Source organism: Nasonia vitripennis, chromosome 1, assembly GCF_009193385.2.
Source record: "Nasonia vitripennis strain AsymCx chromosome 1, Nvit_psr_1.1, whole genome shotgun sequence".
Lineage (NCBI taxonomy): Eukaryota > Metazoa > Arthropoda > Insecta > Hymenoptera > Pteromalidae > Nasonia > Nasonia vitripennis.
This window is the reverse complement of record NC_045757.1, coordinates 37,555,563-37,583,054: the sequence shown is the minus strand read 5'-3', so window position 1 is coordinate 37,583,054 and position 27,492 is coordinate 37,555,563. Positions and strand designations below refer to the sequence as shown.

General features: G+C 53.8%; 2 protein-coding genes across 5 annotated transcripts; one reads left to right on the top strand and one right to left on the bottom strand.

Moving 5' to 3' along the window:
* Positions 1-232: 232 nt before the first annotated feature.
* On the top strand, positions 233-27,492 carry LOC100678732 (transcriptional regulator ERG homolog). 4 transcript variants are annotated; one of them, XM_016989449.3, is made up of 6 exons: positions 236-521; positions 2,411-2,784; positions 16,797-16,856; positions 21,454-21,513; positions 23,603-23,840; positions 25,603-27,492. In XM_016989449.3, the coding sequence occupies exons 2-6, from the start codon at positions 2,424-2,426 to the stop codon at positions 25,937-25,939; spliced, it is 1,056 nt and encodes a 351-aa protein (XP_016844938.1). In that variant the 5' UTR covers positions 236-521; positions 2,411-2,423; the 3' UTR covers positions 25,940-27,492. The 4 variants fall into 4 exon arrangements, with proteins under 4 accessions (XP_031776687.1, XP_016844938.1, XP_016844939.1 ...); XM_016989450.3 differs by lacking the exon at positions 236-521 and adding an exon at positions 1,844-2,189; XM_031920827.2 differs by lacking the exon at positions 21,454-21,513 and having other exon boundaries at positions 233-521.
* On the bottom strand, positions 23,991-25,128 carry LOC116738601. The gene is made up of 2 exons (XM_032600592.1): positions 24,922-25,128; positions 23,991-24,856 (listed from the first exon to the last, which is right to left on the bottom strand). Exons 1-2 carry the CDS (start codon positions 25,006-25,008, stop codon positions 24,584-24,586), a joined length of 360 nt encoding a protein of 119 aa, XP_032456483.1. The 5' UTR covers positions 25,009-25,128; the 3' UTR covers positions 23,991-24,583.

Here is a 27,492-nt window from a genome sequence, read left to right as displayed (position 1 = left end):
AAGGAAGACAAAGCCGGGCAGCGAGCGGGGGTTTTGGGAAGATCCACCCTGCGGATGATCCCGCCTCCGCAATTCCGTCTCTCTCTCTCTCTCTCTCTCGCTCGCTCGCCCGCTCGCCCGCTCGGTCTAGTGAACCGATGGCGTCGAGGGGGCGCAGCCCGCGCGTTCGCCCCCACCACGAGAGCCCCGACGCGCAGGCTCCGATAGGCAGCCAATCGCCGGACCGCCGACTGATAACGCCGTCGCGCTGCTCCTCTGGCAAACGTGCCGTCGCTGTACGCTGAGCTGCTCCTCTTCCTGCGCCCGACGGATGCTCGTGTCCAGTCCGAAGCTTCACGGCGTCCAGCAGTGAGTTTTTCTGCCGCGGAGGTGCGACTCTCTTTCGGGTGGTGCGCGCTTCTCTAGACAGCGAGTGCCAGATCGGTGCAGCCGTAGGCGGAGGAATCCGGGATTCTCGAAGAGTGGCCAACACGAGGGAGTCACGGACAGCAGTCACGGAAGGAAGCTTCCCCGTTCTGACGGTAAACTTATCTCTCTGAGTTCCGAGTTCCGAGCCCGCATCTCGCGATGCTTCCTCGTTCCTAGAATAGTTCGATAAGCAGTCGAACTTTCGAGACTGTCGAAATATGCCGAAAAAAAGGTTGAAAATAAAACGTTAAAATAAAACTGCGCCGTTGCGGTGCGTATCTAGGTCTCGAAAAGCAAATCGGATCCAAGCGCGTCGCCGGCGCGTCTATGCGCACACGCAAATTGTAAAATAAGTGGTAATAAACGAGCAGCGCGTTACGGATAATTTGGCGCACAGTATCGCTGCCAGCGCAGCTGCAACTCTAGCCGCGCACGTAGACCGCGCGTCTATGCTGTTATTGTCTGCACTGCGATGCTTCCCGCGCTGGAGCTCGATTTCGCGAAAACGGCCGGGAGAACAATGGACCTCGAAGCCACGAGTTGGAATTTTTAACGAACGATAATTCAAACGCGAGGAGCCGAGCCCCTTGTAAATACCACGGGGAAGCGCGTAAAAAAGCGCGTAAAAAAGCGCGTAAAAGAGCGCGTAAAAGAGCGCCTAATGGCCAAGAGAGAGGGCAAAAGCAGAAAAAAAGCTCGCAACGAGCCACGCGTACGCATCGAGACTTTTTTCCTGCAGCTTCTCCGGAGCCGAATACGTAAGCCATACACTTTTCGTGCAGATCTCTGCGGGAGATGTAATTGAAATTAATTGCCTCGGGTCTCGGGGCCTCGGAAATTAACGAGCCAACTTGCCGCGCGGGCGTATATCAGAACCGGCAGAACCGGGGCCATTATCAAGCTGCGCGATGGGCGAGTTAAGTTCTGACACTCTGTGATAAATTCCGCGTTCGCCATCGGGACGTGATTCATCGTTATCTCGGGAAAAAAGCTTTTCGCGGAGTCTCTACTGTGGAGCAGCCTCTGCAATCTCCGTCCGAGATAATCGCCTGGTAAATAAGCCTTCGACTTTCATTCTGCGCTGGGATAAGCAGCAAGTGTCCGCGAATCGAACCCCGTGAAAAACATACTCGTCCGGCAAACGACAGTCCACGTCGCTGCATTTAAATAGCGCGCTCGGCGCTCGCTCGTCACGAGTGTCACGCATACGCGAGCGGAGAGCGATGTCTCTAGACTATGGGCATGCACATGTGAGCAGAGAGAAGCAGAGACGGAGAGAGAAAGAGTGAGCGGCGGCGGCGGCGGCGGCGGCGGCGGCGGCGGCAGAGAGCGAGGGGTTTCCGGCGAGCGTTAACAGAGTAACAGAGTGATGTAATGAGGCCCGGAAGCAGGCAATTTGCTGCCGCTGCTGCTACTGCTGGCCGCGAGACTGCGTCGGCACATAGTTGCGCGAGTAGACGTCCGACCTGTGCGTGCACGCTCTGTACTGGCCGTTGTTTTTCTTCGCGACCAGGCACCGCGGCCGTCCCTGGACCGGTGAGTTTCTCCGGCTGGCATCGGTCACACAAGTATAGTTTCCCGCTGGATCGAGATTCGACGCAGGTGTGCGCCGTGTCCCACCGAAACGCCGCTTGGATGAGCGCACTAGCCGCAAATTACGTATCGGATGTCGGCTTTTAACCAAGGATAAACAATCGCGCCGGCACGGCCGAGCGCTTTCAGAGCACTTGCCAAATGACGTAATTACTCGCTGAGAACGCGCGATTAAGGCGATTCATTAGGTAAGGTTGTTTTTTATCCTCTCGACTCTCGCTCTCGTAGGAGAGTAGAAGTTTCCGTTTTTCCCGAAACGTCGCACTGGATTAATTCGATCGCTGGCATTTAACGCGTTCAACAGCTCACGTGGTCCGGCGATGCAGCCGCGCGGCGCACTCGAACGCGCACTCAAGCTCAAGCTCAAGCTCGCGAGTACAAGTTGGCCTCTCTCTCTCTTGAATTGCAGGGGCGCTTTGGTGATGTACGACAGCGCTAGCTGTTCGTACGCAGGTGCGCTCGACCTCAAGGGACCCACTGCGGGGAGCGGAGGAGGCGGCGGGGGCGGCGGCGGGCCCGCCTCCAACAACGCTGGGGCCTCCGGGCCGGCTTCCAACAACGGGATCCTCGGCGCGGCCGGCAGCAACGCGACGGCTGCCGGCGTCAAGCAGGAGAACTGGCCGTACCGGGGCCTCAGCTGCGGCAGCACCTTCCAGCAGCTCAAGCAGAGCGTCGAGAAGGCCAAGCAGGCCCTAGCCGACCGGGGAGGCTACCTCGCCGGCGCGTTCTCGCCGCCGCCCAGGGCCAACCCCTCGGCCATCTCGCCCACCGCTGCCATCACAGGTGAGTCGAGCTACGTACACTGGAGCTTAATTTGTCGGGAGCGTCGATACTCTCCGATTTCCGATCGTTTTTTCCTCTTCCTCTCCTCCTCGTACCGCTGCGCGGCGACCGAGCTGAGAGGACATTAGTTACCCCCGGCGGCGGGCGGCCCCTAAATCACGTTATCGGTCCCGCTCGCCGACTCGCCGCTATCTCGCGGCCGAGCGTAGATAGATTAATATGGACTATGGAGAGCCATTGCAGCTGGACGTGGATGAAAAATTTCTCGGTCACGGCCGATTCGGGAAGCCGCTCGCGTGTCGTAAAAGCGCGGAGCCCGCTTTCGAGCAGATGCAGAGCTGCGCGTACAATAATGAGCGATTCGCATTCCGCTGGCAAGTTGCGGGCTCCGGCGGAGCGACAAATCGCTTCGTCGAGACGCGAGTGGCGCGCGTCGATTTAAAAGTCAAAAATCTCGAACCGGGCGCGTCTCCTGCGGAACATATTGATTCGCAAAAGAGTAATAACGCTTTGAATAATCAATACAGCGTTTCGCCGCTCTCTCGGACAGTATAACGTGGACAGCGCTGCCGTTCCCATTGTCCCGCGACGTATAAAACGGACCTCGATGAATAAAGCATTGAACCGCCGAGGCAGAAAAACAATCTCGGCAGCGGGGCTGGGGCTCAAAGTCGCGCAGCAGCGAAAACTCGAAAATGGCCTTTCCTCAATCTGCTCCGATTAAGGCTTTTTGCTGGCGCTGGTTTCGCGATAATTTGCGCACGTCCGCGGAGCTGCGACAGCTACGGGCTTTCGGGGGAAAAGCTCGCAAGCTCTGGGAAAGCGGAGCAGACCTAGAAACAGAGCTTTCGCCCCGCTCGCGGGAGATAAGCGATAAAACGGCAAGATGGTGGGTTCGGAGAACCCTCTCCGGCGTCGATGATGGCGGCCAGCAGCAGCACCGCGGCATCCGACGAGGCCAGAGCGAGAAGGTGGGTTTACTGCTAACTGGGGGGCTTAGCCCCCGACGGGGAGAGCGAGAGAGAGAGAGAGAGAGAGAGAGAGAGAGAGAGAGACGCACACGTACGCGCCGAGAGCAGAGCAGAGCTCGCTCCGGTATCCATGACGACAGACCCGGCCCCGAGTCGCGCCACCCTCCGCGCTTTGTCTGCAGAGAGCGAGAGGGAGATCCCGGATATGCTTCCTTCGTAGTATCATCCCTCCTCTCCGTCTTTCCGGTCCCAGCTCGCGGCATCCCTATCTCTCTCTCCCTCTGCCTTTTTCACTTTTTCGCTCCGGCTGATCCTGGCTGGCCTCTTCGTCTTTCCGCCGCGAGAGCGGGAGAGGAGGATGTGCAGCTAGTTGGAGCCGCGCGCGCAAAGCGACCCCTTTTCTGCCGTATCTCGGCTGTATAGGTGAGAGCGCGTATCTTTAACGTCGCGAGGATACCGATGTGGGTATGTAGGAGCGCTGGAGATATCGATCCGCGGAATTTTAACGCGAGCTCATCCGCCGGGGACGACTTTCAGATTTGCTCGCTGCTAGTTTGCCTGATGGTCGATTGAATTGAACGCAACAGTCGCTCGTGGCCGCACATGTTTGCCTTCCTAATAGACGTTTGCTTCGGCCACACAGACATCCGATAGCTCGATGTGTGAGCTGCGTGTGACCTGCGCGCGTCGGCCGGCTAAGAATAAAACTTGAGTGAAATTGCTCAAGTTATCGTTTTGCTGGCTTTTCGGAAAGAATGATTCGATTAGCGCAACACATAACAATGACATCAGGCCAAAGTCGACTTTAATATTCACACCAGCTCGAGCTCCCGCGGCGTAAGCGATATACCAAGCGCCGGCGATTCGTTCCAGCCATCCCCCAAAATTAACTGGCGCGCGCCGCACGATCACGCGCGATTCGATACGGCGTCGGCGTTCACAAGCGCTCGGGCAGGGAAAAAAACTGACGCTCGCCACACACGACTCATCCCATCGTGATTCTGGGAGTCTATCAAGCAAACAATGTCCGAGTATTGTGTTACGACTTTATTATCGGGGCGATTGTTGTAATGTAACGCTTCCCCTTGAATTCCCACGCGGTCGAGTGTAACGAGCGAGGAAGAGCTCGATTCGCCACACAGGTAAGGGACTTTTGCACGCGTCATTATTTCGATGGGCCGCGGGTTGGTGCTTTTGAAAGTGTTGCTTCCAAGGAGGTTATATATCTAGTCATTATAGTGTCCTTTTTTTATTCATCATTTATTCCTGAGATATCCCTTGCCGAAGAGGCCGTACAGCGTTAAATTTACACAAAATCTCCTCTCTTTAAAAAATGATGGCCTTTGTTGTGAAGCATTTAATACGTGATTCTGATTGGTTGAACAAAATGACAAAACTGTCATAACGCATAACCCTGCTAGAAATGTTTGAGGTGTTTAAAATGAAATGTGGAAACCTTGATAACAGATAAAATATATGTAATATAACTATAGCAAGATATTGAAGTAGTAACAAAGTGTGTGAATATTATTTAGGTTTTTTTTTTTTTTTTTGAAATGTCAGTGAGAAGTTCAATCAAAAGAATAAAGAGTTTGAAGATATACTGTGTCTCTGTGCCCCCAAAGTCGCCCTCGGTGAGGTTTGAGGGGTGAATTTAAATTGAATTGTAAAACGGCTACTAGACAACTAAAATATGACACTGCCACTTCCTATGTTACCTAGAAATATGTAACCTAGATGATTCTGATTTAACTGTTTTCGTTCATATTTTCACATCCAGGCTCATGCGAATTTTTTAATTGAGCAGGTCAAATTTTACTTATAGCCAGTTAACTACTATTTCTAGCACATTGTATTTCTGGTTTCTAGCATATTTTTACATGGAGAAAGTGATAAATGTTTTGGCTTTTTTGTCAAGGTATTGGGTAATTAGAATTTTGACTTTTAATAGTTGTGAGAGATTTTGAGACCGATACCTGTTTTTGCATTTTTGCATTTATTCTCAGTCAAAAACTAACAGGTCTAGAGAGCTCATATTTTGCATATAGATTTCTTTTGTGATTGTGAAAAGATATTTGAATCGACCGTAACTGAAAAACTTCTGATTTCGACTCCGACACTGATCTGAATGCAATCTCATGCTATACGACTAAATAATTATCATGCGTGTTGTAGTCGAACACAAAGGAAATCTATATGCAAAATATGAGCTCTCTAGGCCTGTTAGTTTTCGAATGAGAAAAAATGCAAAAATGGAGAAGCAGGTATCGGTCTCAAAATCTCTCACAACTGTCAAAAGTCAAAATTCTAGTTAATGCCTTGACAAAAAAGCTAAAATACTTATCACTTTCTTCATGTAAAAATACACTGGAAACCAGAAATACAATGTGCTAGAGATGGTAGTTTCTGTGTAACTGTCTACAAGCAAAATTTGATACGCTAAATTAAAAAATTCATATGGACCTCGATGTGAAAATATGAATGTGTTGAAAATAAAAATCAAGCAGGGTACAGCTTCTCACGATGAATATATTTAATACAAAAAAGAACAAGAAATTAATACAAGCATGACAGCGTAGTCAGATGTCAGTGAAGCGTTCGACTGGACAACTGCTCGCTTGCTCGATTCGGTTAGAACTAACTGCTATCCTCCGCTGAGGGTATTACAATACCTCGGTGACGCGGTCCTACGGCTGATCGCAAGAGGGACGCTGCCGATATCCAGGTACGCGACGACGCGGTCGAAGCGTGAGCGGACGGACCCTTCGTAATAGCACCCGCCGCCAACCTGGGTATCATAAAAAGGGCGCGCTCAGCGAAGTGCGCGCTCCTTCTTAATCCCTAATTGCCGTATTTTTCGTAGGCAACAAACAAACCGCGTCTCCGAGAAGCTTATAATTATAAAACGAGCAGATGCGCTGCCGAGTTGGCCGACGGACTCGGCACGGCTCTGTTCTTGGGTTTTCCCAGCTACAATAAAAAAAGAACTGAATAATATTTCAAAATACTAAAACTAAGTTTTAACAAAAACTCCAACAGAATGAAAACAGTTACATCATAATCGTGTAGGTCAAATGTTTTCTAGGCAGCATAGTAAGTATCTGTGTAAAATTTCAGTTGTGTAGCTTTTTTATAATGCAAATAAATGGCATTGTAATGATAGACAAACCCACTGACTCTTATACTGAACTTTTCTTCAAATTCACTATTCAAACTAATGATGACGACATTGAGCAGTATTAACATATTTATTAAAAAATAGTTTTGAGGGATTTAGTAACATGCTACATGCTTATAAAATATTAGCAGACGTTAGTGTGCCGCCCAACAGTTATGGTAGATTTTCTACCAGTGTTATTAGACAGAGACAGAATCCTGAGCGCGCGAAGCGCGCCTTCATTCCTAGTAATGATTATACATTCTATGAAAAGTTACATATCAAAGCTGGTTTGACTCGTTTTTTGAGGTTGAACGTACGTTTTTGTATTCAATGGACTTTTACCGCTAGTCGGAGTCCATGAACGATACTTGTCAGGGGTATCGCTATAATCGCGATTTCCCATATTTCTACCAATGTCTCACACCTCCCAAATTTTGTTCACGTATCGTACTGCAAAATAACTTTACGTAAAAAGTTAAAATTGCTTAAATAAAAAAAAATCGCGATTTCCCATATGGGAGCCCATGCCAACTTCTGAAAATTTATATGAACACCAACCAACCTGCATACGAAATTCCAATGATATCGTAAGGTTATAGTTTCTGTCGCCGATAGAACCTCCTTGAGCGGGCCCGAAAGAGAGCAAGAGTCGAGAATCCGGCGAGAGAGCAGCGCGGGCGCAATTAGACGGAATGCCGCACACGCGACGATGATACGGCTCTGCTTTCGCTCTAGTCAAGGCCCGACGAGCGTTGATAATTGCCGGTATCGGTTAACCCGGGGGTTGGCCGCGGGGGGCTTCTCGCCTTTTTTGCTGCTCCCTTCGCGCGCTCCGGCTCCCACGTGCGGGCTATATCTATACGTGTGGCAGCAGCACTTTGTGCGGAGGCGCACAAAAGGCGACGCGCCCCCTTCGTGCTTCCGGGTCTCGGCTGCTCGGCTGCTCGGCTGCTCGGCTCTAGGTGTACATACTATGTACGGGTATACGCTGTCCACGGATGCGAGATGATAGCGGGGGTCGCTTTCTTCCTCCGGCTGGACGTACTTTGTCTCCCGCCGACGTTTTAAAGAGTCTCCAATAGGCATTTCCGAAAATTTCGGAGAAAAGCGTCCATCGACACTTGGAAATTCATCGAGGCGCATCGCGCCTCCATCCGCGCTGCACTATCCGATCGACTCCCATCGCGCACGGCCGTGCGCGCTCACTACTTCACTGGGAAAACGATTCTCTCTCCGCATCCACTGCGCGAACACACAGCGACCCCCGGCCTGGCCGACTGCCGTGACTAATCATGATAGTTCCGTTCGGTAACGGCGGGGACACGCGACTCTCTCTCTCTCTCTCTCTCTCTCTCTAGCTCTAGCTGGCTCTCTCGGTTCCGCTTCCGGCGCGTGTTTCGTCCTGCTCCACTGGCTGCCTCTCTCTCTCTCTCTCTCCATCCCTCTTTGTCCGTTTATTTTTTCTTCCCTGCAGCGATCGACGAGACGACTGGATTATTCTTATGCGCGCGGCGCACGTTCGATGAGTTTATGTGCATTGTGTTTATGGCTACGGCTCGAGCTACCCTTTTTTATGGGATGCACGCGCGCGAGCGCTCCTCGATTGCTGGTGATGCTGGTAAAGGTGATAAATCATGGTCCCGCCGGCCCGGCTCGTGGGTAGCGTTTCGGAGCTGGACCGAGGGGGGGGGGCGGGGGGGTGCAGGCGCAGGCACGAGGGTTTGCGTAAATATTTTTGTTTGCCGAAATTAGCGCGACGATTCCTCCAGCCTGCGACGAACTCGGCGTCTCCCTCGCTGCGGCACATTGTCTCGCCGGCAAGAAAGAGCGAGCAATTTTAGAGCGCGCGAGGGCGCAACGGCATCGTTGTCGGAAAGAAACGCCGCGACGTGTCGTCGACTGCATGTACATGCATGGGTCGGGGGCAGGGCTCGAAAATATTCATGTAGGACTATCGGCCGCGCATATCTCGCTGCCGCTCGTGTTATACTGCGCGGAGACGTCGACGGCGGTGTAACGCGATCGTTCTCGATCGCTATCGGGCCGGACGATCTATATGCGCTGTCGGGCCGTCAGCAGGCTTTTCGGCTGGATGACGCTCGGATAGTGGCGATACTTTTTCTCGCAGAAGTACAAGTATAGTCGCGAAACAAAGAATCTGGCCCAAGCCAATTAATCCTTATCTGCGCGAGTCCATCTCTGCCGGCATACGTCGATGACGATAATAACTCGGGCGAGAGAAGAGCGAAAGAGAGACTCAGCTCCGCTCGATCACGTGCCGCCGATCGTAGGCGATATCTCCTTGCCATCTACGCTCTCCTCTCCGCGGGAATCATTATTCATCCTCGCGCGCCAGCCCTTTTTCCGCGCCCTCCGCCGCCGCCCGCCGAGGAGAAATAAGCTCGTTAAAGCTGCTAACTGGACTGCAGGGCGCGAGATGCGATGACTGCTCGACAAGCCCGCGCCCCCCCCCCCCCCCCCCCCCACGCTTTCGGTTCCTTATCGCGTATATGGCTCGGATAAATATTAATCGATCTGCAGAGGTGTGGAGGCCTTTTAAATCGGACGAGTGGTCGTTACGCGGACTGCGTGGGACGTTGATTGAATTGATCGGGGCTCAGCTGTCGGCTCGAATTTGCCGCGCCGAGCGAAGGCGCTTTGTTCCGACTGCTGACTGCGCGTTTCCCACGAATTGACGAGGCACTTTTTTAAACTCTTTTCCAAAAGAGAGGAGGCCTCGATCAAAAAAAAAAAGAAGACACCTCGGGCAATTTCGGGCGACGATAAGACCGGCTACGGCGCAGGAGAAGCTCGCGTTAACGATCATCGGTCAGGAAGATCCTGATAGCGCGGCTCGGCCGCACTGGCGGCACCGGCGGCGGATCGATACGGCGGGGGTGCAGCCCAGGCTTCCTCGAGCCGAGCATAGGTGGCGCGAGCTTGCGCCCCGCCGAGGGGATGCCTCCCGCACTGCAGCCGAGCTTCGGCACCGTCCTTTGCTGAAAATTCGTTTAAAACATCGCTACCACCTCCGCGGCACGCGCGAGCCGCATACACGCGTGTGCGCGGTATCAATCAATCAAGCGGCCAATCACGCCGCCTGTCAAAACTCCATCTCCAGCTCTCCGTCCTACGCAATACCTCGCTCGCCTCCTCTCTCTCTCTCTCGCTCTCGCGTTAATCGATGACTCGGCAGTCCCGCACGTACACTAAAAGCCGAAAGGGAGAGAATCATTAGCCGGTTAATCATGTGTGCGAGCTTAATGTTGCGTCAACGCCGCAGGAGTGAGCGTCCCAGTCTAGTCTCCCATCAGGGCGCAGAGTTATAGCTCTCTGCGCGCTGTCATCCCTTATACAGTCCCTCGTGGGCTTTGTATTTTTTTCGCCTTTTCCTCGGCCGGCATGTTTATGCGCGCGGCGCGCATCACACACGTCGTTGATTCGTTTATTGCGACGCTGCCCGTGCCGACGGCGGAAGAAGAGAGAACGCCGCTCGTGTAGTGACAAGGAGGAAATTTATGGCCGCCGGATGATAATTCTCGGCCAGGACGCTTGTGTTCCGGCGACGGGGGTGGCTTTCTCAGGCCGCGTGAGAAAGCGACTGGGTCGAGTCGTTGGACGTATTCCTATCGCGAGACATCCTTGAAGAGTAAGCGTATTATATAATATGCCGGGCGAACGAGAGAACGAGAAAAGGGCCGAGAGCCGACAAGAAGGCGAGAGAATTTTCTGAAAATCCTTTCCGAGGGGGCCTGATTGCCATCATTATCTCGGAGTGGGCCGTGAAGTGGCGGCTGCCGCGCTGGGGGAGCTCCGCGCAGCCCGGTGTTTTGTCGTTCACTCGGCGACTGGGGATATCTGCGCGTTTATTTATTTATTATTTATTTTTTTTTTATCAAAAAACTCGTTTGTGCGAGAATTAATGAAGGAAGGCCGAGATTTGGTTTAAAACGAGATCACGCGCGTGTTGTAGTAGATGCGCGCCAGTTCGGTCAGACGAACGCCCGCAAAATAAAGCTGAAAATCCGCAGCTTAACCTGGAAAGACAGACAGCCGAGAGGAGAGACCCGCATGACAATCAGCGGTATTCAGGTCTCTCGCTTCTCTGACTCGACGTGCGAAAGCCCGGGCGACGGCGCAATTCCTCTCTCTCTCTCTCTCTCTCTCTCTTTCGCTCCCTCAGCCGCGCTCTTTGTCATCTCTTTCGCCGGCCCTCTGTGCGCTGGAATCGATCCCAAAGCGCTTCGACGAGTTTTTACTTTTAATAGCTCTTTCGCCGGGGCTGTCGGTGTGCCGGGGGAGAATTTATGGATGGACAATTCCTGGAGATTGATCGGGGCAGCGCGGCTCGAGGATGACCGATAATGGCGATCCCGCAATAGCCCGCGCGCGAGTCCTGGTTCAATCGGCCGCGCGAAACCGCGGCAGATAAGCGCGCGCGAAAAGAAGGCAAACAAGGTAACGCGGCGTAGGTGCGCCGATCGGAGCGATGTGGCACAGTAGTGCGGCTCTTCCTCTCGTCCTCCCGGCCTCTCGCAGCCCTCCTCGCACTCGGCGCTGGCGGCTGATCGATGTGTCGCCATGACGACGCTTCCGCCGCCAGTCGCATCCAGCAGCCAGCCGCCCCCGTCTAGCTCGGCTGGCGCGCTATCGCGTACCTCGCTGCGCCTCGCTTTTTCAGCAGGAGGCCCCGAGATTAGCCGGGTTGTCGTTGCGGCGGAGCCGCAATTCTAATAAGCGGGCATAACTCAGCTGCACTAAGCGACGCGCTCGTTAGTGACGTTGATAAAGAGCTTGACTACGCTGAGCCAGTCGGCTCGGACGCCGAAAAGGCGCGAATAATCGCTTATTGATTAACTGTTTGACTGCGCAAGTCGAGTTAACTACGGCTAATCTCTGATTCGCAACGCCCAGCGGACTAGCGCGCGTGGCTCTCTCCTCCTCTCATTCGCACCCCCGCAGTTTTCGCCCCGTTCTCGCCCCGTCCTCGCCCCCCGCGCTAACACGGAATTAATATCTCGCGAGTTAGCGGAGCTCGAGGCTCTCCCTCCCTCCGCCCGCGCCCCTCCGCGTCCCCGAGCGGAAATGAGCGCGCGGATGCCGCTGCTCTCCCGCAGTCGAGCCGGAGTCGCTATATATGGCTATGCTTCGCTCTTGGGCGAACTTTGCCGGCAGGAGGAGGAGTGCGCCGTTTCTTTTCCAAACGGGCTAAATCCGATCGAGAGGCTGCGCATCCAATCGGCGAGCAACAATTTAAACTAATACAGCGGCGCTTCCGTTCGCGGCGGCTGCTTCATTTCCATCGAGGGAATTTATATTTGTCTGGCGCTCCGACTACCGCAGTCGCGGCTTTAGCATCGATAGAGCCGATATTGCATTTGCCCTGCCCCCGCCGTTTTAAAGGGAATGTTTTCAGAAGCCGAAGCCCAGGCGCAAAGAGCCATTTGCCGTTTTAAAAGGACGATTTCACTGACATGTTTACCAGCTAGCTCTGCGCCCGGCACTAGGCACACACTCGCAATTGATTCTCGGGACGTCCCGAGGATTAGCATACTCGTGTCGGCACACGCGCCGCCGGCGGACGAGCTGTTTGCTTAGGTGAGCCGGAGCTTCTCGGCTTTCTTTGCCCGAACTGCAGACATCGCAGCTTTGTAATTAAACGTGGCACGCGTTATATCGTGTAAGTGAGGAAAAGACGAGAGAGGCGAGGTTGCGCGCACAGCTAGGATGGCATGGCGAGAGGGCTGGAAGCAGTCTGCGTCGCTCATTTGAAAAGCCCCGAAAGTATATTATACGACTCCGGCGTAGAGGGGAGCGAGTGAATATGCAAATGCCGCGCGATAATTAGCCCCTGCTACGCGAGCAACACGCACGACGTTACATCCCGTTACATCGCGAACTTGTCGGGGATGCCCTCTCCGGCTCCTTTGTTCCGCGACGTAATTAATGGCCGTTTCGGCTCTTTTCTCAAGTTCGACGGGGGGGCCGTGCCATCAAAATCCAGTTGTGCAGATCGTTGCGCGAGAAGATGCGCGAAGCCTCGAAAAACTTGGGGTCCCTATTAACCGCGACTAGTAGCGGCCGATAACAAAGTGCGGCGCGCTCTTATCGCGCGTTAACTTCGGCCCGATGTGTCGCGGTCTCGCTCGGGCGTCCCCCCGCGTAGCGCGCGCGCGCGCAGCACAATGGCCCCGGCCTGTCATGTTTCGTGCGAGCCGCACAATGATACCCTCGCCTCGAAATGCTGGGGGCTCGCGCGCGGCCGACTTTAATACGGCGTATCTGCCGAGATAATGCGCGCTCAGTCGCTCGAACCGCTGTCTTCTCGTCTCGAGGGTAAGATTGGCTCGGCCGGTTTTTACTTTTGATGAAACTCGCGAAGGCTATTAATCTCCCCCTCGATTGCGCGCTCTCTGTCCCGCTTGTTCTCTCATCTCTTTCAAGGCCAACTGCCAGTGTATTTTCGCTCTCTTATCGCGGCCGCCGCCACCGCCGCCGCCGCCGCCGCGACAACGGCAGAGACATCGGAGACGTGTGGCGGGGAGCGAGCCCACGGCGATCGAGTTTCATCATCCCGTGTGATCCGGTCCCCGAAAATCAGAGCAGCGCCAGTAAGTCAAACGAGCGTTTTATTGTCTCCGGCGCTACCTTGACTCTCGGGGCGTGATTTATGCGTGCCACGCGCTGCCGCTCTTCTTCGACAGCGACCGCCGAAGAATAATCCACTCCACTCGTTGAGAGCGCGATAATTACGTAATTCCCATGTAGGGGGGAGAAGGTGTCCCGCTGGGCGCCACTCGAGAGAGAAGCGTATGCTCGACGTCGCGCAGGGCCGGTGGAGGGGGGGGAATGATGGCTTTTTGACGATTTATTTTGGATGGCCCGGTCGAGCGTGAAAATCGCCATCAGGAAGCTCGCGTGGGTCTCGTGTGGGAAAGTGGAAGTGAAAGTGGATGTTCTAGTTGCAACGAAACTCTGCGATTTTCCATACATGTACCCAAAGCCGCGACGACGAGGTGACTCAATAGAATTCATATCTGATATGGATATGGACGAAGGCGACTCTCCTAATTTCAGCAAAGCTGAAACTCTCGAGCAGTCGATAATCCCCATGAAGGAGCAATCAAGCCCCGGCGCGGCGGAAAAAAGGCAGCAGCGGCAGCAGCGCGGTATACATATATCCCGACAGCCGTGCCCGATCAGTGCACGCGACCGGCACGCGACTGCGCCCGTCCACCCCTCTGCCGACGCATTTAACGCGCGATCGCTCTCGAGTGTGTCCGCGCGCGGGCTCCATATAGACGCAGGCACGCACGCACGCAGGCACATAAATCCCTGCCGAAATTTAGCCGGAGGTGTATAAGAGAGCACACGTCAGTGCGCCGCGATCACTCGACTCCGCGCAAACAGAGAGACTACGGAGAGCGGGAGGCCGAGCGGTGGTCGCGCGTAGGTGTGTGGGAATATTTTTGCTCGAGGCCCGAGCCGGGGGAGCTGGCAGCAAGGTGTGATCGCGCTTAATGGGCATTGTCGTCTGATTGGCTAACAGAGTCACGTTGTTTACCGGAATAAATCGATCGTCCGAGGATAATAGCGAGAAGCGACAAGAGGCTTCGTTTCGCTGCCGCCACTTGAGCCGTCGAGTGTAATTCCGAGCTTGGCGCAATATAATCGGCCCGATCGGCGGCCCAGCGTGAATCACGGGGCTAAATTAATCCGAGCAGTCCGTGTGCGTGTATGTATTATACGAGCACACTGCACGTATACGCGGGTAGGGTTATACGCGCGCCGCGTGCGACCAGAAGTGCCTCCTTGTCGACGGCCACTTGCCAGTCGTCTGCAGTCTCGTGCGCTGCTGGTGAGACTTTTCATCGGCCTTTCTTCGCGGGGAGTTCGGTTGTCGACGATGTTTTCAAAATATTTTCCTACGCGCCGCTGGAGAAATCGAAGGAGACTCGAACGAAATTCCTTCCTCCCGACAGCTCGGGGGGCCCGTCGGGCCCTCGTCCAGAAAAAGCGGCGAAATTCAAACAATTTCCAGTGGGAAGCCTCCAGCTCTTCCCCGTAGGATTTCCGAGTGGCGCCTAGTCCTCGTCCTCGTCCTCCTCCGGCAGAGGGGCTGCGGGCCCGGGGGCGCATGCGCGCGCTCCGCCCACCGCCCGACAGAGAGAAAGAGAGAGAGTTGGCGCTCGTGGGCGGGACGAGGCTATCTAGCCTCTCTCGCGTCACTGAGATTCCGCTCCGCGCGGGGAGAGAATTCGTCTGCTAGGGGATAGCGCGCGCTTATGGAGATGCGGCGATAGCGGAGCGCGTCGTCTGCTGCGGCCCGTGCGGCTAGAGGGCGTAGCGAGTTATCGTCTGCTAGGGTAGAGGGCGTAGCCAAGGGAGAGAAGCGAGACGGAGAGAGAAGGCTCGCGCCGCTATCGCGCACTGTGTCGAGGCTGCTCTGCGAGTGTGGTCGTGCGGATGAGAGCGCGAGGGAGACTTTTTCAAATTGTTCGATCGAGAGTGCGCCGCTCAGGACACTGCCGTTTTCGCTGCTCCGGAGGACTATGAGGTGCGCGAGTGCTTGCGACGGATAGAGCCATAGAGAAGCAGAGAAGCAGAGAAGCAGAGCCAGAGCCTGCCGAGACCGAGAGAGGGACAGAGACAAAGAGACAGAGAGTCGGGAGCGAGGATCGCGACCTCCGCGAAAACGGAGGCCGTCCTCGAGGACGGGACCCCGGGTTGCGGTCCGCAAGCTATGCTGGACCTCAAGGCCAGCGGCACCACGGCCGCCGAGTTACCGCGCACCACAGCCTTCACCAATCTCTCCATGCTCTTCGCCGGTACGTTTCTCACTCACTTACTCGATATCACTGTTTCCCTCTGACTCAGCGAGTCTTCAGTAGTAGCAGTCGGCTTTCGAGCGACGGCCGACGGCCGACGGCTGGATTCGTCAGCTGAAAAATTAAGAAACATCGTCGAAAATAGTCGTTGAGTAAACTAGCGCTGATATCGCCAGTCGAGCCAACAATCGCGAACCCATAGCGCAGCAGAGACAAAAGGCTCTCCCGAAACTCCTCGAATTCCAAAGAAAACAAGCGCGGCGATCGGCTCTTAATCCAGCCGGATCCGCCGAAAATCAGCCCCTCGAACCTCTCGAGGCACTCGGCGCACGCTATCCATTTCGAGGGAAAAACCAACTCATCATCCGAATGACCGCCCGAGTCGCGCATTTAACGCGCGGAAACGTGAAATCCGAGGCTTCATTAATGGACCGTTCGACATGGGGCGAGTGAGAGAGAGAGAGCGAGAGCGTGTTTGCTCTTTCTCTCCGGGCGACGGCTCCCGCGTTCGGCGCAAACACCGAGGCGCTTTCCAGGCAATAACTGCCAAATGAAAATATATCTGTCGGCAAACACTGCCCCGGGCTTCCTGCGTGTGGACACGGCCGAGAAAGGGCAGGAGGTGCGGGGCTTTTTCCTACTTTTCTGGAAACAGTCGCGGCTCCTGCTACAGAGTATAGAAGCTCGAGAATTCCAGAGCTTCGGCCGAGCGTGGACGATAAAAAAAATCGCCTCGATGGCTCCTTCATTTTTACGACTGCGCGCGTCCAGCCCCTCGCTAAGAAACATATTGACCTGGGCGCTCTGTTGACACTGGCGATTAACGCGAAATTTCTCTCGCTCCTGGACATATATGCTATTTGCCTAGGATTCCCGTTACACGCGCCGGTCCCAGGGCGCTGAATTATTCATCGTTCGAAGAAACTTTTTCTGATCTCTGGCGCCGATAATGACGTCTCTAAATCTCCCACGGCGAGAATTGAGACAACTAATAAGCATGATGACAGCCCAGAAGCCGCACCTAATTAACGCCCTGCCTTTTTTGTCTTGCAGATGCCAGCAGTTCGTACAAGGGCGGCTGGAGCCACGCCGCCTCGCCAGCCCCTGGACAGGGTGAGTTCGCACTTACTTTATGGCCCATTCTTCGAATTTTTTTCCGCCTCGAATCAGACGTTAATGCGGAAAGCCAGTTTGGAGAAGGAGGGTTGAGCAAACGCAGCGCGTGCGAGCTCCCTCCGATCCGTTGGCACAACAGCTCTCGCGATAGCTCTGAAAGCTCAGCCAGAGCAAACATCAAACGCTCCCGATAGCAGCCGCGAAAATCCTCTCCAGCCAGCGTCAAATTGAAAGCCCTCGCAGCGGCGGAAAAGCGCGAGAGCGCTCCGGCCTCAAAAGAACCTCCTCAGGCGTAGCACCTAGACTCGCAGCCAGCGCGACACATGCATGTCCTGTAGAGGTGCAAAAAGGGGGGCGTCGCGCGCTTTGTGGCGCTTTGTGGCGCGTTGAACCGCGTCGCGCGGCCCCTTTGTGCAGCGACGACGAGAGAGCGAGAGAGCGAGAGAAAGACCCCGAGGCTGCTGCGCGGAACAATGATTGCGCGAGAGAGGAGAGCCGCGGGCGCTTTGCTTTGCGCAGATCTCTTGATTTCCAGCGACGCCACTGCTGCTGGAGATTTAATATTGTTGACTGCTGGCTGTGTGCTGCGATGCGCCCGGGTTCGGAGTGTTTTTTCGGAGGAGGTCAGCACTTTGTTTTGAGCGGCTTTTTTTGCGCGGTTCGCTGAACTGCATTGATCCGAGTGTTTGTTGGCGATGTATCCGTTGATGGATTCACCGGTCCTCCTTTGTTTACACCGCTCACATTCTAGTAAAGATTATAGATATTAAAGCTTCACGGATACTGAGACTGGAGAATTCTTTAATTCAAAAAAGGCTTTAAGCGTCTGGTCGGAAAGCTCTCTTCGTGCAAATCCGACCAGTTTGGAAAAGCTTCCTCGGGCTAGCTGCGCACCTAGCCGCACGACACTGCGACTGCTCAATTCAACTGGCCGCTTCTGCCCTCTCGCAGTTCTCTTTGTGCAGGCTCCTTCTGGCTCCAGGGCGTACGTGTGAGTGACGAGTCAGGGCGCGAAAAGCGACGCAGCAGCCAGCTACTGAGCGCCGGCGCATCGCCCGCCCGTGAAATTGAAATTACAAAGGACTACTTTACACGCCCGCGCACACAACGTGATGAAACTTGCGGTCGGCTGTGCGTGCACACGCCTTTGATCTCGCGGCAGTTGGCCGTGCTTTGCGGGGCGGCGGCCCGCACACGCCTCGCTCAATCGACATGTTTTCGTTCCGTCTCGGACATCGATAGGTTGATCGAAAACGATTTCGACACCTCGAAAAAACCCCCAAACCATGTTCTCACAGAGTCGTGCCATTCCGAGCTCCCACAAGGCTCCCCCCGAGTCATCGGCGGCGAAACAAAGGGGGCCATGCAGAACCGACGGGCCGTCGCAGAAAGTCGCGCACCTTCCGCGGCCTACTTCGACGTTCTTTTTCGCGATGCCAAGTTCATCGGCTCTTCGAATTGCAGGCTTGGGGAGCTCCCGGGCTTGCGGGCGCCGCGATTGATCGCTCTCTTGAAACGCGAGGAGGCTAACTTCGCGGGGCCGTATCGAGCGCTATCCAAACGAGCCGGGAGCAGCATCACGCGAGTGCGTAATTTGTTATCCGGGCTCCGATCGGGGGCAGCCAACGACAAGGTATACGTCGGGGAGAAAAAGCGCCGGAGTACACACGCGCGCGCGCGCGCGCGCTATCTGTAATCTCTCGGAAATATCTGACCATTCGTCTACCTCCTCCACTGCTCGGCGCTCTTACTTTCCTCACGGCGCCTCCTCTTTCCTTCCTTCCTTCCTTCCTTCCTTCCCGCGAACACCGGCTATGGTAATTACCTGCCTCGGCCGCCACCGCCTGCCGTGACGATCCATACGCGTGGACAGGTGGCGCCGCTGCCGCTGCCGCTGCTGAGTGCTCTGCTACTGCTACTCCAGCGGCGCACCTGACTGTAACCTGCGGACGGGGATCGGGGGTGTGGGACATTAAAGGTCAATCTGGAAGTCGAGTGGCCTGGAAAGTCAATTTTTTCGCTTTTTACGGCTTGCGGTGGTCTGTCATCGATTCGGCGAAAGTATAGGCAACTCGCGACGACAAAGAGCCAGAGCCGCAAGAACAGCCCGAGTATAGCGAAGGAAGCATCGCAATCGGGCGCAATCGGGCGAGAGGACAGGCGCAGCGCCGAAAGAATAAGAAATAATCGACGCATCTCGCGCGCAGCCACCCTCCAGCGGCAGCATATTGCCAGTCGCCCCGCGGGACGTATTATGTCTTCGGCAGTACATACACGGCCACGTGCCTATGCGTGACACGTTCACGCATCGCCGCTCGCCCCCGATTCTCTCTCTCTCTCTCTCTCTATCGCTTCCTATTCATCGCTCTCGCTCCGGCTTTTTCCGAACGCCACTTTTTGCCTCGCTCCGATGGGGCGACTGTACGGCGTCGTGTGTGTGTGTGTGTGTGTGTGTCTGCGTGGGGTATCGCAGAGGCACTCGAGAACGCTCGGCGGGGCCGATTTCGCGCTCGAGAGATTGGCCGATGCGTCTGCGGAGCCTTTTGAATCGAGCGCGGATAGTCACTTATGTGGATTCTAAAATCGTGGGGCGGCGCCGCTGGCTGCAATTAGAGCGCGCGAGTCGCTGGATCGTTTCGGAAAAATATAATGCGCGCCGCGAGAGGCAGCTGCGGAAAATAATAATTTTATTCATTTATGCGATAGCTGATCGTGATGTTTGCCCCTTTCGGGAGAGCCGTGACTCACGAGCACCACGCAGTTAGTTGCGCGCAACCGCCTCGAGTGTCAGTGCGGCAGCGGCAGCTGAGAAAAATGCAATCGACGGCCATTTGAACAAGGCGCTCCGCGATACAGCCCATTAAAATCCATTAAACCTCGGGCCGAAAACAAAACTCCCCCGCAAGAAGTCCCACGAGCGTATCGAGCCGAGAGCTTTGAAATCTCAGCCACGTATCTCTGGTATACTAGAGCCCCAGACGACGTCACGGAAGGCGGTTTCGGCATTCTCCCCTCGCTTCCGGAGCCCAGGAAGAAAAGGCCGACTGGGACGTGTGCAGTGTGTTGTGTGCGCCGCACGTGCCGCGCGCGCGCGCGCGTATACCTACCCGTATATGTGAATAAAACAATGGGCCGCACGCGTGCAGGTAAGAGCGATAATATAACTTATCGATCTAATGGCTCAATTATAAATCGCCTCGAGTTTCGCAGCGTTTTCGCAGGCGAGATTTTTAAGTGCAATATGTATAGAGGGTGAGCCGGCCCGTGCGGGAGTTTGGGATTTATGGCTGGGGGTTAACGAGAGTGTGATGAATTTGTAATGGGCTCTGGGTACGGCTAAGTTGATTATGGTCGTGTGCGCGAGGGCGGTTGGAATTTGATTCGACGTGATTTGCTTCTTCTGAGCGCCTATCAACGGCTCGGGTTACGTTTTTCCACGTTTTTCGCGGCAAACGTACAAAAAGTGAGTAAGCGAGCCCTCGCGAGGCTTGATTTTTACTCGAAAAACAAGCCAATTTTCTCCGGGAATCGATCCCGGCGAAAAGTCCCGCTCCGACAGATGCCGGGCTTAAGTAGCAGTTGGCGCTCGTCTATGTTAAGCAATTCGATTTGCCGGGGCTGATTGGAGCCGAAGCAAAGGCCACGCGCGGGCTAGACTATAAGCGAAGGGATTCGAAGAGACGGAGGAATTCGAGGGTCGGCGTTAGCACCGCAATCAGCACTGCCTCGGGGTTTATTTTGCGCCTCTCCTCGACCCTTTGTGCATTATCTTCCCTCGCCTTTTCCTTTTTTCGCGATTCCAGAGCTGTTGCAAAATACTTGCAGCAAATCCTGCGCGCTGAGAACCTCGGCCAGTTCGTCCCGCTCCTACTACATAGCGTGTAAGGCGACTGCAATCGCGCGTGCAGCACAGTTCGTATTCACGAGCAATTACGCGAGGCGGGGTAATCCCGGGGTAATCCCGGGGTAATCCCGTTACAGCCCGGCGCGTTGTTCCTTCTTCTTCTTCTCCTGCTCTCTGCGCGCACTAGAGGGAAGGAGAGGATCAAAGGAGCCGCCATTCCGCACCGCTGCGCTCTTCAGGCGCGCACAATGCGAATCTCGACGAGATCGCGGGGTGCTGCTGGCTGGTAAACTCGCGCCACTTTTTGACTTTCAAACTCGCTCGCGCGGACTGCTTCTTCTTTTCCGACGCGCAATTTGCCCTCTCGCGCAAAACGCCCGAGTTTTCCGCCGTTTTCTTTCTCCGCAGCCAGGCATTCTTCGGGCCTTGGAATTTCGCCGTGCCTGGAAAAACAAGGCCATCGGTTGTCGCTGCTTCAAAAGTTATTTATTCTTCGCGAACACCTCCGACCGACCGTACCCACTGAGCCACGATGTTTGCCTACACGGAAATCCTCTCTGGCGGATTCCACGGCTCCCGCGTTTTCGCTTCGTCTTGCTCGAGCCGTGATTGGCTTGGCGATCGAGCGCAAAAAAATAAAACTCGCATAAAGCGTTTATAAATTGCGCAGGATATCCGCGCGTATTTACCCTGCGACACATCGAACAGCCTCCCTTTTCTCATCGCTACTCGTCGTTTCTGTTTGTTCAGGATATGGAAGCAGCCTGTCCAAGTCGGCGCTGGACTCACACTCACACCTCCGGCAGCCTGGTACGTATAGTAGATATTTTTTCCGTTCGCGTAGGCGATATAAGCTCCTGCAGTCGATCGCGTGGACGAAATCAAAGCACGCCGCGATTCCCACGAGAACGGTAAAAGTCAGCGGGACGTAATCGTTAGCCGAGCAGTGATGCATAACACGCACGCACCGGGCACGATTATTCGAGCCGCTAATCGACCAGGCCCGGCGGCCTGATTTTCTCGACACGCCCAAAAATTACTTCTTTCGCTGCAGCTGCTGCTCACGCGTGTGTTTAACTGTTTACGGAGACGGGACTGACTTTCTTTAAAGCTGCCCCTTATTTCGTCTACCGATGCGTCACGCTCAGATCAAAAAGCAGCTGAAAGCCTCGATTATTATTATCGACTTCGCCAACTTTCGACATTGTTTACGCCAACTATACGCGCCTAGTCGCTGCCTGTCCACGTACGAGGCATTTGCAGCATGCCCGCTTCCCTCGCCAGCTGGATAAATGGGTGTACCGCGCCCCTCGACCCATTATTAACTCGTAAGTGAATTACCGTTCGATCGAGAGCCGATCACTGCTGCTGCCGCTGCTGCTGCTGCTGCTGCTGCCGCTGCCGCAACAAGCGTATGTGTGCGGGAAAACGAGTTCGGAGAAACGACCTTTGAGCTCCGGCGCGCCGAGATAGAGACGGAGCGAGCAGGGGATGGGGGTAACGAGTTGTTAGTTGCCGATTGGGCATCGATGGGATACGTACGTTCAGTACCCCAAAATAGTGTTCGATTCAAATTTCAGCCGAGTACATCGCTAAACTGAAAAACAAAATTGTCAATCGAGTAAAACGAAGCACGCACACGCGCGCAATATTTCCTCGCCCCCGAATCGCATAATCGCTTCTCGGCGAATAGTCGCTGATTCCGAGCTTCTTTCACTCTCGTACAGTCTTCTTTGTCAGGACGGCCCATTTAGCCGTGCACATAAGCGAGCCAGCGGGAGAGTAAAAAGCCCCGATGGCCCTTTTACGAGTCCTTTGAATCTGAATCATAACGATACGGGCGGAGGGAGTGAGATGTCGCGCATCGATTTTTTCATAACCTCGTTAGGGCCGATATTGTTTCGCGGAAAGGCACTATTTTAGCTTCGTGCTGAACGAAAGAAAAGCTCCAACGTTCTGAGCTTCCGAAAATAAGCGCGAGAATAGCATGCTCATGCCATATAACTGCGCGAGCAAAGTCAATCATTTTCGACTCATCGCGTCCAACCGTGCGGTTTAACAAGAAACGCTCGCTTCTTGGCTGCCATTCAACGGCCCGAATGAGCCAAATTTGTATGCGATACGTTGAAGGTGAAAATGAAAAAAAAAAAAAAAAAATAGTAATAATAATAAACGGAATCGGTCAAATCACCCGCAGCAAAAGCCCGCAGAGCTGAGCTTCCCTCGAAACAAGCCAAAGCAGCTCCGCCAGCGGAGAAAGAAGCAGAAAATTTCGCCTCGACTCTTCCGCTCGACTGTCACTATATATATATATATACGGCAGCGCTCAACAGCAGTCGGCCCACACATATACCTATTTATTACTCGCTTGTTTCTCCGTCTCTCCTCAGCGGTATAACAGCAGCTATACACAGTCCCTCCAATCCGTGCAGCAGCGCGAATCGACTTCAGTCCCCTTAAAAGGGCTTTACAATGCGTCATCACCGACGGCTGGAGTGTCCTCTCTCTCTCTCCCACACACAAAGGATATAATCGCAGCTACCCCACAATAGAATAGGAGTTCGTTTGGATCACAATAATTTTCAAGCGCAGCCCTTCTACGGCCGCTCTTTTTTCGCCTCTCGCTCCCGCGCGAGCGTTAAATATCCTCTCACGGCCGTAAGTCTCCGCGGACGGCTATGCCTTTAATTGCAAGCTCGTCTTGTATTGCCCCGCTGTATACGGGAGTATCGCTGCCAATTTCGCCGCGGGAAATTAGTACGCTTCCTCGGAGCTTCGTGGACATTTTTTACAAAGGTCTGCTCGGGACTGGAGGAGGCTCGAGATTTTTTTATTTTTGCGTTTTCATGCTCGTACAAAAGTGAAATACTATATAGCTTGGACCTTCGCTTGATTCCAGATCCGTATCAGATGTTCGGAGCGACGAGCAGCCGCCTGGCGAGTTCGGGCTCGGGCCAGATCCAGCTCTGGCAATTCCTGCTGGAGCTGCTGTCGGACTCGAGCAACGCCGCCTGCATCACGTGGGAGGGCACGAACGGCGAGTTCAAGCTGACCGACCCAGACGAGGTGGCGAGGCGATGGGGCGAGCGCAAGTCCAAGCCCAACATGAACTACGACAAACTGTCCAGGGCGTTGAGGTGAGATTCCCTGCTTCGAGGAGCTTTGAAACGCGTAAGAGCTGTCCGCAGCCGCGGCAATAAAAAGAGCAGTTCGTCTCTCTTGGCCAATATTGTCGCTGCAACGAGGGTTGATCGGCTCGGGAGGAAAGCCAAAGGTCGCCCCATTCGTCGTCCTGCGCTCACCGCCAGCAAATTCGTATACGCTCGGGGGAGACAGAAATTTCAATCATCGAGTTGTGCCTCTGCATCTCTCCGCAGAGCGAGCGCGAGCGCGAGAGAGAGAGACAGAGAGAAACAGAGGAAACGGAGGCGCGTCTATTATTTTTCGATCAGATTCCCTGATTGCGTTATCCAAGCTCTCGCTCTTTCCCTCTCGTTCTCGATAATCGCTCTTTTCCCGCGACGCTTAAAAATCCTGTGTATAGATATACGCGGCCGGAGCGGAGACAGGACGCGGGCCGATGATCGAATATTCGCATTCGAACGAACGACTAATGACAAACTGCGGGAGAGGAATCGCCCTGGAATTTCAGCGGTTGAACGTGAAATTTAACCGGATTACCGGCTGCTCGCTTGCCGGAACTTGGGCTTCGAGATTTTTCTCGATTGCGCGCAGGTGCTGCGATTGGATTTTTCGCGTATTTCATTATCTATTCCAGCCTCGCGAAAATAAAACGCGACTCTGTTTTTTTCTTCTGGTATTAATTAGTCAATTCAGTCAGTTCATCGTAGAATTAGTGAGCGGCTTGCGAAGAGCTTTGTTAATGGTCTTGAGGAGCGGGTACTTCTCGGCGATGGATCTGCTTCGAAAGATACAATTTGTGAGGGCGCTTACCTTGGGTCATCACAGCCCAGCCACTGGTCAGCACCAGTAGCGTAGGTGGCGCGCTGGTCGGTCTGGAATCTGACTTTCCATCCTCGTAAAAGATCTTCTGTAGGCGCCAGGCTGAATTCCCTTCCGTAGAAGGGATCGCAGAGAAGCAGTTTCTCTGCCGGGGCGCCGCTATCGAGCCAGTATAAAGTACCTGGGCATTCTGAAAAAATTAATTCGCCCGTCGCTATCGAGCATTCACGAGTCGAGGTGACAGAGCCCGCTTACCACGCTGAAATCCGGATCGGATTGGTTCTGCCACGTTCTCGCGTACAGCGGAGCGGTAATTCCGGTCTTTGGTTCATCATGCGCCATGAAATTGATGGAGTGCGGGTACTTGGCAATCTCGGGGATGTCGTATAGGATACGCTGGCGCGTGTCTCCAAGCCAACTTCTCCCTCAACTCCTGAAGAAGCTCCTGGTAAGCCCAGTAGACGTCGAGGCCATCGAAAGCATGTCAATAGGGTTGGATGCCGTTCTGGAGTACCTGGCCCCAGCCGCCGATGGAAATCATGAATTTGGTCTTCGGGCTGATCCTGCGCAAGCCGCTCACGCTGTCCAAGTTGTTGTCGTAGAGCAGGAGATCGGCATCGATGCGACCGCACTCGCTGAAACTCCTCGCTCGTACTGGGATTTTCTCCGCAGAAAAAAGCAGAATTCCGATGAGACAATGGGGACGTCGATTGACTTGGCGCTTACTCACTGTCAACTTACAACTAGGCGTTTTGTGCGTGCATCTGCAATTCGAGACTGTGAGGAGCGTTGATAATGGGAAATCGCGGCAGTAATGCAAGGAACACTTGTACTCGCCTTACCAAGTCTTGTAAATCTGCGCGTTGTGTACAAGTAGTAGTAATCAATTATTTTCGATACAAGATGATAAAAAATGTCTGGCAATGTCTGTTGCAGGTACTACTACGACAAGAACATAATGACCAAGGTCCACGGCAAGAGGTACGCCTACAAGTTCGACTTCCAGGGCCTGGCGGCGGCGACGCAGCCCGCGGCGGCGGACCCGGCGGCCTACAAGTACCAGAGCGAGCTCTTCATGTCGGGCTACGGGCACGCGAAGCTGAACCTGATGCCGCCGCCGGCGGCCTCGGTCTCGGTCTCGGTGCCGGGCGGCCTCTTCCAGTCGGCCTCGAGCTACTGGTCGACGAGCCCCGGCGCCAACCTCTACACGGGGCATCACACGGCCTCGGGCCACGTACCGCCCCATCTGGGCAGCTACCCCCACTACGCATGACCGGGGGCCGCCGAGCACTGGGGCGCCGCGCTCGGCACCCCTCGCTAGTCGGCTCCCGCCGCGTCCTCCGGCTGTCGCGACGACGCTAACAAACACCGATTTATCGCAATTCCGCGGCGTCGCTCTCTTTCTGCGTGTGCCATATATGCGAGCAGCTTGTGCGGAAGCCGTTGACGCTGCCAGGCCCTCCGGCCGAGTACACGCGGATAAAAGGAACGTGCGACCCGCGCGTTGTAAATAGCGAGACGTGTAAGTGACATACCGATACGTAAGCTAATCGAGCGAGCGCGCGAGCGACGGATACGGCGCCAGCTTGTCCCTCGGTCGCAAACATTTCATAGCTCGGAAAGTTGGTCATATCAGGCGAATCGCGTATCCGGCGCTCGCCGCCGAGTCCGAACTAACGAGAGAGTGTGTATCATAATACGTAAGCTCTTCTAACATAATGATGTATTTGTTATGTATCAAAGCGCGCCAGGAGCAGCAAGATAAATATATAGCGATTGTGTTATTATATATATGTGTGCAAGGCTCCCGCGCGAGCGAGGGGAAAACATGCCGCGATTCCTAATGAGTCGTATACTGTATCATACCAACACTTAAGACCTAAGCATTAATAGAAATCACTATATATTAACGCGGTTAGTGATGCGCCCCATCGGCTTCGCGCAATTGGACCGGACGCTCTTTTGACTCTTTTGGCTCTTAGTTGCAGCGTAGAATGTATGATTTATCGATATATCTATATATATATATATATATACACACACCCAAAGACGAAGCTCTCCATGTAGCTGCGGTTACCTTATATTATTTATCCTTGTTACGTTTTCAGAGTTTCTATATCGCGTCTGAGCAGAGGAGCGTCCAAAGCCGCGAGGTGCGAGTCGAGGCACCGATGTAGATAGGGTGTTTTCGTGTGTAGCGCATAGCAGCGTTTAGATGATCTAGTCCTTATTCGGCGTGTATAAATGGCTGTGCGAGTGATCGCGAAGCGAAGAAATACCAAAGACTCACCCAATCTACTCGCTCTCTCTCTCTCTCTCGTTTACTATTTATATATATATATAGCTTCACTTTGCCTGAAGCGCAGAATTGATAAAACAGACGGAATAATATATAGTGTATAAAACGAAGATCGAATTTTCATTTTTTAATCGATGGCGTCATCGTAAGTTTATAAAGCAAAGCAAAAAAGGCGACGAGAGCTGGAGTGATATTGAGCATGAATAAAAAGAGGACACTGCACAGAACGCGCGGAGCGAGCGAATACGAGAAACTTTTTATGAGTGCATGATATGCGAATAGCAATAATCATTTTAAAAGTCGAAAAAGTATGAAAATCACTTGGCAGTAATAAAAGTATTTGTTGTAAATAATATATCTATGTTTTTCAGCGTACGTTTTCAAGCCCCAACCATACGATCCAAAATAGCTAATCATGAATGTGTCGAATTATTTGTTACCACCCTGATACAATGTTCATCTTAAATATGAAATAAATGTCATTCATCGTTCGTATGAAATCATAATAAAAACAAAGTTTTATTGTA

Coding starts and splice junctions, on each gene's coding strand:
- LOC100678732 (XM_016989449.3), top strand. CDS start 2,424: ATGTACGACAGCGCTAGCTGTTCGTACGCAGGTGCGCTCGACCTCAAG. Junction 16,857..21,453: donor CTCGCCAGCCCCTGGACAGG/GTGAGTTCGCAC, acceptor CTGTTTGTTCAG/GATATGGAAGCAGCCTGTCC. Junction 21,514..23,602: donor CTCACACCTCCGGCAGCCTG/GTACGTATAGTA, acceptor GCTTGATTCCAG/ATCCGTATCAGATGTTCGGA.
- LOC116738601 (XM_032600592.1), bottom strand. CDS start 25,008: ATGGCGCATGATGAACCAAAGACCGGAATTACCGCTCCGCTGTACGCG. Junction 24,857..24,921: donor CCGATCCGGATTTCAGCGTG/GTAAGCGGGCTC, acceptor TAATTTTTTCAG/AATGCCCAGGTACTTTATAC.